Source organism: Rousettus aegyptiacus, unplaced genomic scaffold (genome assembly GCF_014176215.1).
Source record: "Rousettus aegyptiacus isolate mRouAeg1 unplaced genomic scaffold, mRouAeg1.p scaffold_m13_p_9, whole genome shotgun sequence".
Classification (NCBI taxonomy): domain Eukaryota; kingdom Metazoa; phylum Chordata; class Mammalia; order Chiroptera; family Pteropodidae; genus Rousettus; species Rousettus aegyptiacus.
Genome location: NW_023416312.1, coordinates 17,018,935 through 17,033,802, shown reverse-complemented (window position 1 = coordinate 17,033,802; position 14,868 = coordinate 17,018,935). Strand labels below are relative to the sequence as shown.

The 14,868-nt window shown below is 34.2% G+C and overlaps 1 protein-coding gene across 10 annotated transcripts in view; it reads left to right on the top strand.

Moving 5' to 3' along the window:
- DMD (dystrophin) overlaps positions 1 to 14,868 on the top strand; it is a 2,254,165-nt gene that overhangs the window by 1,910,077 nt on the left and 329,220 nt on the right. For all 10 annotated transcript variants that reach the window (XM_036227209.1, XM_036227208.1, XM_036227211.1 and 7 more), the window contains one exon: positions 1,801 to 1,957. In XM_036227209.1, the coding sequence (XP_036083102.1) occupies positions 1,801 to 1,957 (157 nt within the window). The remainder of the gene's footprint in view (positions 1 to 1,800; positions 1,958 to 14,868) is intronic.

Sequence of the window (14,868 nt, the reverse complement as noted above, 5' to 3'; positions counted from 1 at the left end):
ACACTATTATATTTAATTCATAGTATTGTTGGTACTTCATGATTTATTTATCAGATAATAAATGCCCTTAGAATCTCAAACAATTTAATTTCTCGAATATAAATGCCTTCATTTTTTTCTAAATCTAATGTTTCTATTGCTTATAATAGAAAAAATATTCTGACAATTTGGAGAAGTGTATAGATGAAGGAATAAATCTGTAAATCTGCCTCTGAGGGATAAACTAGTTGTCATTTCAGAATTTTTTCATGCATAGTCAAGCATGTGCACAAAAACACATACACATACAAACATTTCAGAAAAAAATAGATTGTGTACATTTTCGTAACCTGTTTTCTCACTTAGCAACTGAAAGGGTGATCTTTTTTATATCTCTAAATATTTGGCTATATCATCACATGGAATACTGCATAGGATTCATAGATTTGAACATTGCATTATATTAATTCAGGATTATATATGTAACAAATTTTCTAGTATTGAATATTCAAGTTGTTTCTACTTTGTGTCAATCATAAGTGATGCCATAAATAACATTTTCTACCTATATCTTTGCATGCTTTTTCTGTTTCTTTAAGTATAATTCCTTGAATTTAAGCTTACAGATCACTGTATTTGTACATTTTAAAGACTTTTATATGTCATCAAATTATGCTTCAGAAAGTTTGGAACAATTTAATCTCAGTATATTGTTACTATTTGAAGATTCTGTTTGACAAAGGCCAGCAGAATTGTATTTGAAATGTCAAGTGAAGTTACCAAGTGGCAAAAGAAAATGTTCTACCTGGTTGCTCTATGTTTCAATCTTTGCAGCATTAGAGTCTATTTGTATTTTTGTTATACCCAACATTAATTTTTATGAATTAATTAGTAGCTTCTGATAATGTATGTGTAATGCAGCATAATTCTTGATTTACCTAAAGATAGAGCCTTGCTAACATTCCACATCTCTTTTTTTTTCTGGTTTATGATTTATGTTATTAATTGAGCCTCTCATTCTTAAATGAAATGTGAATTTTATAGCACAGATCATTCATTTGTATATTCTTAAATGACTTCTATGGATTATCATTTTCTAAATACAGTTGATGGTAAAGCATTCAGTCTTTTGCCTAAATTATTCATGTTTGAGGGAGGCTTTCAGACAAATGTCTGATTTTACTTTTCCACGTGAGTTGTTGTCTCAGTACATTTTACATAAAGGAAACAAAGCAGAAAATGTTGGAACTTGGTGCAAACAAATCCCAGGTGCGCACGAATAAAGAATGGTAGAGGAAAAGGAGAAGCATATGGGAAGAGGAGCAGAAAGGCACAGATGCCAGATGGAAGGAGTCAATGGAAGAGGCTGTCTAAGGTGTAGAAATGGAAAAGTCAAAATGTGGGGAGAGACTTTCCTTTCCTAAAGAATTCCAGTACTAACATGAGTCACATGAAAACTGAATGGTTTATATTAGTCACTGGGTCCAATTTTGTCTATCGGAAACATTAAGAATCATGCACTGCAATGCTATGGGAAAGCAATCCATTCCAGGGGATATTTCATGCCAAAAATCTCAGAATTCTGCATATAGAAATGAACATAGGACTAAACACTGCCTTTCCTCAAAAATTGCCATCAGAATACCCCCATTGCATGGCTCTCAAAAACAGGTAGCCAGATTAGTATTGAGGACTACTATGTAGTTCACAATAGCTTTATACACTGTCAAACTAAAACATCAATGTACCGTAATGGGATTGTTAGAATTGTCGATTATTCTTTTAGATATTCTGATATTGTTCACTCCTGTTATGTTTCAGATCCCATTTGGAAGCCAGTTCTGACCAGTGGAAGCGTCTGCACCTTTCTCTGCAAGAACTTCTGGTGTGGCTCCAGCTGAAAGATGATGAGTTAAGCCGACAGGCACCTATTGGAGGCGATTTTCCAACAGTTCAGAAGCAGAATGATGTTCACAGGGTAGGACATTTTTAAGCTTAGTGTCTTGCCCATCATAAGCATTCAGTGACTATTTTAAAAATACTTTTGATCAAAATTAAGTTGAATAGAAGTCTTTTTTACTCCTCTAGTCAAAGGGTCAATCATAAATAATCCAAGCCATCATATTTTAAATGTCAAAAGTGTCTGCATTAATAATATCCTTTAAGAAATTTTCCCTCTCTTTTGGTGATTTTTAACATGTTTTATTATGAAAAATAATAAAAATATATAAAAGCAGACTGAATCCCGTAATAAATACCCCTGTACCCACCCATCAAGACTTCAACAATTATTAATTCACAGCCAATCTTACTTCTTCTATACCTCTACACTGTCCTCCATTATTTTCAAGCAAACTTCAGGCATGGGTCATTTAATTCATAAGTATTTGAGAAAGCATCTCTAAAGTATAAGGATTTACTCTTTAAATGTAATCACAGTACTACTATTATATTTTTAAAACATCAATATTTTTATCATAACAAATATCCAGGCAGTATTCAAATTTCCATTTCTTACATACATGTCTTAAATGTTTTACCAGGTTCTTTTAGGGGGAGGTGGTTAAATAAGAATTGAAATAAGGTCCATACATTGCATTTAGTTAATTTGTCTCTTAAGTCTCCCCTTTTATTCATTTGTTATTTTGAAATAACTATAGATTCACAGTAAATTACAAAAATAGTAATTTCCCTATACATTTCTCCCAGTTTCCTCTAATGGCTACATCTTACATAACTAGGAACAATAATTATTGTCATTTTAACATGTAATCAATATAAAAATTTACAGTTACAGCACAATTAAATTCAGACTAGCCACATTTCACATGCTCAGTAGCCAGGTGTGGCTAATGGCTACCATATTGAAAAGTACAGTTGTACAGGTTTGATCATATTTAGGTTTGACTGCTTCATAGGTGGTAGTGTATTCTTCCATCATTAGGAGATACATAATGTTTTGTTTTCTCTGTTTTGAGTTGGATTGGGTAGCTGTTAATGATCAATGGCTAGGGGTTGCAATGTGAAAAATAACTATCTCTATCATTTCTTCTTCATTTACTAGCTAAAGTACTTCTATGAAAAAAAAATACTCACTCTTTTACTATTTGGGTACCCAGTATACTGTTCGTATAGAACAGGCAGCATAAACAGTCTACATTAACAGTCTTCAGAATAACAAGCTGTCCACTAGCATAATCCACCAGTGATCAATTTTTTTTTATTTCTGTCTTCTCTACTAAGCTCTGAGTGGAGAAGACAGAGGTTTGTTCTTGCTCATCTTCAAGATCTTAGTAACTAACAAAATGTCTGGCATACAATGGATACTGATAAGTGTTTTTGAAACCAGAATAAAAGGTATACGAACAGAAATGAATAGCAAACCAAGGAAATTACTACTAAACAAGAAAAGCTTAATAAAATGGTGCAGCCCTTGTATGTTCAACATTTAAAGGAAAGATCTCTATGGAGACACAGCCAAAGGTGACATCTTGAAGAAAGGTCAAGAATTTATATTATTCCAGAGAAAAGAATATAGATTACAAAAAGGGAAAAGAAAATGAGAGAAGACCCAGGAGTCTTTGAAAAAACTTGCCAAGGAAACTGCTAGTTTCTCTTTTATCTACTCCCATTCATATAATTCAGAATATTAGATTAGTTTTTGTGATAAGGTGGAATATAATAGTGATATTTTAAAAATGTTCTAACTTGAAATAAATAGTCAAAATACTCTGGTGTGTATGTAGAAGAGTATTCACTAAGAAAGTTGGGCATTTTATTTTATTTTTTTTAATTAAGTTTATTGGGTAATATTGATTAATACAATTATATAATTTTCAGATGTACATTATTATTTGACATCTGTATATTCTATTGTATGTTTACTACCCAAGGTCCAGTTTCCTTCAGCTACCATATATTTGATCCCCTTTATTCACTTTATCCTCCCCCTTTACCCTGTCTACCGTCCCCCTCCAATCCCACTCCACTAGTAACCACTACTCTATACTCCTCTGGTAACCACTAGTCTATAGTCCATGTCCATAAATCTCTGTTTGTCCTGCTCGTTTGATGTTTTTAGGTTTATATCTTACATATAAATGATATCATGTGGTTTTTGACTGTTTCTGTCTGGCTTATTTCACTTAGCATGATCCTCTCAAGGTCCATCCATGTTGTCGCAAATGGCAGTATTTCATCTCCTTATGGCTGAGTCATATTCCATTGCATATGTGTACCACAGCTTCTTTAAACCATCATCTATCTTAGGACACTTTTGTTGCCTCCATGTCCTGACCACTGTGAATAATGCTGTTATGAATATTGGTGTGCAAATATCTTTTTGAATCTGGGTTTTCAAGTCTTTGGGGGATTGCTGGATTATATGGTAGATCAATTCTTAGTTTTTGAGGAACCCCAATACTGTTTCCATAGTGGCTGTACCAATTTGCAGTCTCATCAGCAGTATATGATGGTTCCTTTTTCTCTGTATCCTCTAAAACATTTATTATTATTACTTGTCCTGTTGATTATAGCTATTCTAACAGGTGTGAGATGGTATCTCATTGTGGTTTTGATTTGTATTTCCCTAATAGCTAGCAATGTTGAGTATCTTTTCATATATTTATTGGAGGTTGAGTATTTTAAATACAATGCATTATATGATATAGTGAAATGAAACAGAATGTCTACAAAAGGGGTAATTTAATTCTAGTTCCAGAACCCAAAGAAGTTGAATCACTGGACAACTGCACTAGGAATCAGTAGACTGAGATTCTAGCCATACTTCTCTGTAAGTTAGCTTGTGATTGCTATGTGGTTCTTTAGCTGTAAAATGAGAAATTCGGTCTAGATAATTTCCAGTCTCTTCTAGACAGCATTTTGTTATAACTATATCCTCACTCTCCCTGGTTATTGGCTTTGGTAGCTTGCTAAGAGTGGTAAAATATTAGTGCTTAACATTCTCAGTCCTCTTACTCAAGAATCTCATGACTAGTAACATACTTTGGGGAGATGGTGATGCTTGAGTTATGGGTAACATGCACCAGATTGAAGTGAATTAATCCCCACTTGGCTAGTGTGCTTGTTCAGATACCTATCTATTACCTTTCTTGACTTCTTAGTACTTCCAGCCAATTGATAATACTATGTTCTATACAGTAGTTTCAGTTGTTCTCTATCTTCACCTCCTTCCAAGTCAACTTAGATCCAATCATTAATCAGTTTAATAACTCCTTTCCAAGACCACAAAATTATTTGCTTTATCATATTTTTTCCTGCAATCTACAGAACCCTAAAGCTTGGAGAATCTAGCTAAATATTTTCTCTTAGCCAAACAACAACAGAGCAGTCTGGTATAGTTCCTTTTTGGGTTGACTAGCCTCCAACACATCACTGGGTTGATTTACCTCCAAAATATTTCTTGACTCTGTCTACTACAGTCATCACCACAGTTACAAGAGACCATTTCTCCTAACCTTTCTGCACCTACTCTTGCCACCCTACAATGTAATCTACATTTCAGTCAGAGTAATCTATGTAAAAACAAAAGTCGAATTATGTCAGTTTCATCTTACCACTCTTCAGTGGCTTCTCACTGCCTTTAGGAAAATTCTCAGCAAGGACCATCTGGCTGGTCTGGCCTCACCCTTCTCTTTTCTTGCTGCTCTTCCTTCTGTTCTCTGTACACTAACTGCACTGTCTTCTTTTGAGTCTCCCAGTTCTCTATGTTCCTCTCAGATGCAGCTTTGAACATGCTGATCCTCTGTCTGAAACCCTTTCTACCCACAACTCCCCCTCTTGTAATGTCCTGGTTAACAGCTAAAAATCCTTTACATTTTGGCTCAGACATCAAGCAAGCTTTTTTCAGATGCCCACATTTGACCAGCTCTCCCTTTATATGATCTCATAACACCATCTACTTTTCCTTCTGTAACTTAACATTCTTTGTCATCATGGATATGTGTGACTATTTGATTAATGTCAACTACTATCATAAAATTATATGCTCCAAGAAGCCCTCTTTGGGGAAAAGGGTTGTCATTTTTATACCCCGCACCTCATAAAGTGTCTAGTACATGGTAAACACTGAATAGATAAAGGTGCAAAGGAATTAAGGAAAGAAGGTAAGGATAGAGGGAGAATGGGAGGGAGGGATGAGAAAATTTAATGAACTAATCTTAATTTTGCTTATTCTCTCATGTACTAAGACAAATGTCAGGGAAAGAAAGAACAGAAAATGATGTTTCTTCCTCACCTATAGGATTTTTCTGGGTTTTTTTTCCCCAACTAAGCATCCTTTTGTAGTGTGTAGAACTACTGTGATCTCCACTGTTTTAACTTGTGGTCCAGCTCAGTATTTTCACAAGCTTCTCTTTATAACCTTAAGAAAAATACTTTTCACAAAACACTCCCCTCCCTCAAAGAACATCATCATTTCTAACTGTTGAGGAGAGAATAATTTAGCACCCTGTTTACTCATAGTCTTGTCACATTTATGCAGCAGCCCTTTATAGTTGGAATGGAATGGCTGTCTCGTTAGTAATGCTCTTGTTGCCTGTGGACAAAAAGAACAAAGGAAAATTCTTGAAACTTTGTTGGATCTTCTAAATTCACTCAGGAAGACACTATCAGTACGAAATTCCATCAAGAGCTAGTTATTGACAGGTTTTGTGTTTGTAGACTTTCACTATACTTTGCCATGTTTCCAGGATAACAAAATATCTTGCTTTTCAAGGGTTTCTTGATTCAAATACTGTTTATATATAATGTTTGCTATCAAGATGGGTCCCTTGTTATCGTAAACTTGTTCCCCATGTATTTGGCATGTCATTTTTTTTAATCACCTGCTTACTATCTATTACAAATTAATACCTTTGGTTGTTGCATTTTATGGAAATGCAAATCCCATTAAACTGTCAAAGTTGAAACTATAATCAATTTTTTTCACTTTTTAAATTAATATGCTTATAAATCAGGTAATTCATATTTTCTTTGTATATCATTGCAGATTAATGACAAAATTTTATAGCAAAATTTATGTCTTGTACTCTTTACTGAAAGTGAAAATATATAGTCAGTCTGAATTACTGTGATGAAGGGGTATATAGTTTTCCTGTAGGGAAGATGCCAAGACAGTTCACACAAGTGATACTATAGTGGGAACTATAGTATCACTCTCCAAAGCAATTTTTACACCCATGGGAGTTGATCTATGTTCCCCAAACCATAAGGCAGCATAACAACTGCAACTGTAATGGCTCTCAAGACTAATTAATAAAATAATGTTCCATATGCGATGAAGTGTCATAATTAAAGCTCAAATGTGCCTTAGCAAATATAAACTGACCAATTTTTATATCTTTTGAATACATTATCCTGACTTTTACAGTTTCTCATTACTTGCCTCACTAGACTGACTCGTTTTCAATTAGTGTGTATTATTCTGGTCTAGATATATTTTTAAAACTGACTTCCTTTGTTTTACTTGAGCAGTCGCTAAAGTGATATTTATTACTTGTCTACTTCTGTGATTCACCTAGGGAGAGTTTTAAAGGAGCAAATTATAGTGGGGAATTTCTAAGAATTGCTATAAACCATGAGCTTATGTAATTCTCTTCATCCTACCCCAAATCCAAATGGAGATTAGGTCTTGATCATAAGAACACTATAGGAAATGACTTTTGTTTTCATTCTTATTAATGAAATTGTTTGTCATTAGGTTTTTATCTTTCGTTTTAAAAATCTCTATAATTCCTCCCTAAAGACCTTGAAGGACACCTTCAAAGCTTTCTGAGATTTTCCGGTTAAGATTTAGATGGAAATAATCAATACATATATTATTAAAAGACTGGACAGAAAGCCATTATTGTGTGGACGCTGTTGACAAATGAAAAGGCTTGAATAAAGTAGTTTATTTGTTCATTTGTCAGGTCATATATTATGCATGTTCGATTTCCTCAGAAGTCACCACAAAGTGAGGCAAAGGTTCAGAAATTCGATAGAATTATCCTGAAATCACATTGTAGATTATACATTTATTTAAGCTAATTCTGTTATCAATACTGGCCTGCTTCCTTTGGGTTTTAGTATGTTATGTTAGTGTGTTATGTTAACTTGATGAGCTCTCCGTGTTTTCTTTCCACAGAAATAGAAAATGTCTTTGGGTACCATTTGTGAATATTAAGATTCAAGTCAGCTCCGTGCTTAAAAAAAAGAAATAAATGCACTGTTCCTTATCATCTCTGAAAAAAAATTATGATGCAGCGATTCATTCCAACATTTGATGACCTGGTCTCTTGAATTTTCTAACGAGTTTGGTTCCCCTGTAAAGTTCACTGTTAGTTATGTCCACTCTAAAATGTCTGCTTGGAAGTACGAATCTTTTTGATCTAGTCTTCACTAATGGAGTAAGCTACTTTGGTATAAGTTTGATATTTTATGCAGTCATATGTAGGAATACTGAATAGAAAAGATTTTAAATTATTTTTAGAACTTCATTTCTAGGCATTTGAGGAAGTCTTCTGAAAACTAGTTATATCATCAAAACTTGAAAACAGTCATCTAGGATTTGCTACCTTTTTAATGACTATAAAGAAAATATAAATAATTTACAAATTGATTTCTGTACCAAAGTCCTCTTTATAACCATGTCAAAATATTTTTATATTTTGACAAATATTCTTAAAAATAATATTTGTATAGTACTTTGCCTTTACAAAGCATTTTTACACAAATTCATTTAATTACAAATGAGCCCCTGTTTTTTTTCTGTGTTCTTCCTTTTCCTCGAAAATTTATTTTAGGAAAAATTGTAGCATAACTAGGACTCCTAGAATTTATTGATTCTTTTAGTAATTATTTATTGAGTGTGTACTCTATGCCAAGGACTGAGATACAGCAGTGAACAAAACAAGACTGCCCCTATAAACCTTCAAATTTTAGTGAGAGAAATACACAGTAAACCAATAAATTAATATATAAAATTGCATCAGGTCAGTGCTCTGAAGGGGAAAATAAACAAAACAGGGATAAAGACTGAGAGATTGTGGCCTACCTGAGGATGTTATTTTTGAACAAAGGCCTGTGTGAGCAAATGGGCCAAGCAAAGACCTCTAGTGAAGAGTATTCTAGGCAGAAGCAGCAGCAAATGCAAAGCGCAGATGTTAGAGAAGGTTTGGGGTATTCAAGGAATAGCAAGACAGGCTAGTGGCAGGTTATAGAGAGAGGGAAACACCAGATACTGAATTGTCTTGTCTGCTATAGTGTGGAGGTGGATTTTATTCTGTGTGTAATGAGACATCACTAGAGGACTGTAAGCAGGGATGATATGACCTGAATTATGTGTTCAGAAGTTGACTCTGCCTACTCTATGGAGAATTGATAGTAGGTGGAGGAAAATGAAAGCAGGGAGAAAATTAAGAGGGTTGTCGAAGTCATCTGGGAAAGAGATGATGATGACTTAAACTGGAGAGGAACTGATAGATATGCTGAAAAATTATTTAATCTAAAATATATTTTGAAAGTAGAGCTGATAGGACTTAAGATAGCTGGGATGTGAAATGTGAGAGAAAACAAAGAGCCAAGAATGACTATGAAGTCTATGGTTTGAAGAAATGGAGACATGATGATGCCATTTATGGAGATAGGAAAGCCTGCAAAATGGTTGTGGATGAGGGTGTGTACATGGAGCAAAACAAGAGTTCCATTTTTGGATTATGTCAATAGAGACAAATGGTATGATTCAAAAATTATTCACCACTTACACTTGACAAACTCAAATTTTGCCCGAACCTCTTGAGAATGGATAGACATTAATTTGTTACAGGGTTTGTTGATAATCTATTGATCTGTATTGTTGTTTCAGAAGGAATTTCCAAAATTTAAAGTTTAGGCTCAATGACCTAAAACTTAATTCTCTAAATTACCATGGGAACAAATTGTGTTTTCACCAGTGATTTCTCAAGGTCTGTTCAGAACTTAGCAACATTATTGTCAGTAGGAGGTGACTTCACCAGTGGTTGTTGGAGGCAGCCCAGCCTTAGGATTGAAAGTAAACAGCTGTTCCAGATGCTGTGTGGGCACTAAACTATCCCTTTATAATATCACAGATCTGTGAGCAGGCTGGACTCTATTCTAGTTTGTGCCCTCGATCTCAGAGAATACAACTTATAGTTTAAAAGACTTCAGAAAAATAAATCTCGACAAGGAGTTTGTGGAACGTATTTCCCTCCTGAACACTCAAATTTTTTTTTATTGCATACAATTAGAATTAAAAAATAACAATTATAGGCTTGAAATATGTCCATTTATTTTTCAACTTAGCTTCAAATCGATTTAATCTCATTTATAAATGCTGTTCATGTCATTGACTATCTGAAACAATGGTTAGATGTATCTTATACTACGGTCCTTTATCTTCACTGTTATTCAGAAGTAGATACATGAAAATAATATGAACAGTTATGCAGTCAGATTCATAGAAGCAGAGAGTAGAAAGGTGGATGCAAGGGACTTTGGAGTGGGAGGTGGAGAGATGTTCAACAACTATAAAGTTTTAGTTATGCAAAATGAGTAAGTTCTAGAGATCTGCTGTACAATGTAACGCCTATAGCTAGCAGGACTGTATTGTATAGTTAATACTCAAGTTAAATGTTTTTAGCACAATAAAAAGTAGAGATGATTGTGACCTTTCCTTTATAGCCCATATGCTCCATTTTCATAACTTCTCTAATAATAGCTATCTCAAATGAACATTAAGGGAATCCTTTGTCCTTCAGGGGTGTTGTTATTGTTGTTGTTGTTGTTGTTGTTGTTGTTGTTGTTGTTGTTCTGTTGCCACTTTCTTCAAATTTCTTTCTGCCATGAATCCCTATGAATTTGCCTTAGATTCTTAGAGGCAAAATTCCTGCTACTCTGGTTAGCTACATTTCTGAATCTTGCCCTTTTCCAAGATTTTGGTTATGAATTAATTGGGCATCAATTGTGCCTAAATCAGCAATTAGTAAATAAACTATTTCTGATGTGTTTAAACTCAGTAAATATGGTAACTTTTTAAATAAGGAAGGTCATTATGGTGACAAAATACATTCAGCAACTTTCTAATCAGAAGTAAAAACAATGTAACAGGCATACAGACAGAAATACTATGGAAACTAGAATGATGACAAACTATTAAACACTAAATCAGAGATATGACTGTCAATGTCCTTGTCCTATGCCCACTAAGTAACCATTTGTTGATGAATGACACTGTTAGATCACTTTAAACTTTAGGGTTTGTCCAGTGTTCTCTCATCTCCTAGTTAATGCTGCAGACTAGGGGAAAAGCTGCAACGCACAATGCAAAACTGGAACTTCTGAATGTTTTGACACAAACATCTCCTCTAGGGAATAAATCACTGGGATTAAGAAGGCAGAACTACAGGGCCTCTTCTGGAAGAAAATCTGCTCAATAATTCAAAGCTTACATTTAGCTTTGGATCTATAACATAATGGATTCAGAGTAAGATCTCTCAATTTTTTCCAATTGATAGCATTATTTTTTTTCTCTAATAATTCATGAGATCAGGCTTTTACCCTCAAGCATGTTTACATCTGAATCAACCCAGCCTCCACATACATAACCCACTCTGGTTTTCTAACTGGGTGTTCTGTTATTCCACAACATGTATTGAGGATCTACTATGTGCCATGCTATGGCTATAATTTTTATCATTACTAATGATGACTAGAAGAGAACATCTCAAACGGCCCGCATATAACAGGTCTGTGGATAATTAATGGTCTAAACATGTTGATTATAGAATATTTGAACTAGGTATTAGAACTTAGATAAGGTATTTAGCAAACCCCCACATTTTACAAGTGAGAATGTAAAGCTCAGGGAGATTTCATGACCTTTCCAGGTCATGCAGCCAAAGTTTTGGCTCAACCCAGACTTGAACTCCAGATTTCCAGCTATTTAGGGCAATGCTCTTTTCACCACTTCTGTCTGCCTCCCAGGATGGTTCTGTTAAGTTCTGATAATTAATATGGAAATAAGGTATACTTACTTCATCAGATTTCAGTCTGAATAACACGAATATATCCTTGCCACTTCAATGGAAATATGGGTAAAATTCAGCTCCATGGAAACTATATGATTGAAAGAAATCTGTGTTTTGAAAAACAAGGGCTTGTACTTACATCCACAGTAAGGGGACAATTTTCTCTAGGTGAAAGCAGCTTAGCTTCTCTCTCTGTAATGTCAGTACCTCTGCCCGGAGCGCTCATCTGCCCCTCTCTTCTGTGAGGTACATCAAGCAAATCAGTATCTTACCCTTAATTCCCTCTACCTATGGTTCTAAGCTACTTCTATTTGTGATATTATTAGGTATTCGTGGTAATAGTCACCCTTTTCTTCCTGCAAGGAAGGACAGAAAAAAAAAATCCCAAATAATCGACTTGTTTCTTCTCTACACTTTCAGGATTTTAAAGTTCATGATTTGCTTCATGGTCATGAGGATTTTCCACTTACGTGGCTTCCAAACTGTTATAAATCAGGGAACCTTTTTTTTTTTTTTTTGCTATCATTCATTTTCAGCCTAGCTTAAGAATTTCAAGACCTGGATTAAATGACTAATGAACTGATAGCCTTAGATAAATCCTATCTTATCTGTACTTCACTTTGCATTGGTAAAACATTCATTTCATAAAAGTATATACAAACATACCTACTCAGCCACACTATTGACTCCTTAAGGACAAAAATCAGGTCCTTGCATCTTTTCTACCTTGAAAATAAATATTCTTGAATGAATTAATCAATCAACATTCAAGTCACTCAGTTGGTTAGTATTTGTGATATGTAAATACTTTCCATCAGATATAAATAATTTAACCTTCAAAATAAATGGATTTACTTTGGGGTTTACCGCTAGTGTAATTTTGTAGTACATAATTCATGTAAGTTTATTTTGTGAACCTTAAGAAGCTAAAGAAAAAAATATCGATTTAGTATGTTTAATTTTTTCTCATTTGTAAGACAAAATAATATTTTTTTTCATGGAGGTGCTCTAAGTCTTTAGTAGTTTCTTCTACTTCTCTCATATCACTATCTCAGGCCCTAGGGCCTAGTTGTCTTAGAAAGGAGAAGAGGACAGTAGAGGGAAGAGGATGGGTTTTAAAGAAAATAAACATCTGTTCAAAAGATTCAAAAAGTAAATATCTTAATATTTGCATACTGACATCTAAATAGTGTGAAGATATATTCTGTATGTGTATGGAAAAAGAGCTTTACATAAGATAACTTTTTGACATAAGCACATGATTGAACCAACTTTCTGATTTGAAATATTAAGCATAATCTATAAGAAAAAGTCAACATTGTATATGAGTATATATTTTCCTAAACATCATTCAAATGACTTTCTTTGAGAGACAAGATGTTTACTATTAGAGTCAAGGCTGTTGACATTGAACTTTCTTAGTTTTGTTTTAAGATAGCTCCATTTCTTTCCTTTTGAAAGGCAATGAACTATTTATAATAGTTCATGATAAGTTTATGATAAGTTGATTAGATATTGAAAAGTTGACTTTCCATTATTTTAATGCAGAACCTTCTTCATGAGTTCTTTTTTTGTCATTGTTGTTGTTTTTTATTGAAGAAGCCTATCTCTTTTAAACTCCAAGCTACAAGGACCACTGATGTCCATTGCCTAGAACAGTGTCTGTTACATAGTAGGTGCTCAAAATTTGCTATATAAATTAATGGAAGAGGACCTTTCATGTAACTATATTTGAAATGACATATTTATAGTTTTCCCCCACGCAAGAAACATTAGTATTTTCTTTATCTTATTTTCTTGAATCAACTATTTCTCCCTTTTTTTCTGGAAGTTTTACCCTTTTTGTATTTTGTGTAAATCTTCCCCAATTTCTGAAAATACAATCATTTAACCTTCTCTTCCATCCACTTTCTTTCTTTAATTTCAGGCAATGATGTGAAAATAATGGTGCTTATGTCTTTGTATGATAGAACTTCCTTTTCTTTTCTTTTCTTTAAACTCATTTTAATCCTCAGTGACTCATATTTAAGAAATGAACTGTGCAGCTGTGGTGGAGCTAAGCCCTTGGCAACAACCCGAGGGGCAAACAAGTGGTATTGCACAATAGATGGATGGTCCTTAACCTTGAATTATTTGCCATTTGGTTTTAACAATAGAATTGCATCATCAAACAGTATGTTAGACTTTTTCAGTCTGAAAGGACCTTTAAGATCCATTTCCTTATTTTACAGACCTTGTTCCAATAATTATCTCCACTTTCTCCTATCTAGGTCATTAATATATCCCTCTCTGCTATGGTGACTAACTGTCCTGGTTTGAGACTATCCTGGTTTCAGTATTGAAATCCCACATCATGAAATACACCTCAGTACCTGGCAAACCAGGATGCTTGGCTATCCTACTATTGGCTTCCATCTTTCGGTGTATGTTTAAACCATTTCTATCCTTAAAATATCCTCCCTGTCCTCCTGCCCTATCTTTCTCTTTGAAATCTCAAAAAAAAATACTGCAAAAATAGTTTTATTTGAAACACCTACTCCTTCCTCTCCCACTCATTCTTCAGCTAAGCTTACTTCTAATGCTACTGCCCTCCACTGAAATATTTCTCACCAAGTCCCATGAGCACTTTTCAGTGCTGATCTTGCTTTACCTCTGTGTTGCATGATTGGACACTCTTCATTTCTTTCTTCCTCTCAAGCTCTATAACTCTCTCTTCAATAGTTCTATACTCCTCATTTCCCTCAATCTTTCAACCTTTGACCTCTCTTGGAATCCAGTTCCTTCATCTGCCCATTAAATTTTCCTATTCTCCAAGATTTTCTTTTCAGCTCACTCTAGTGAC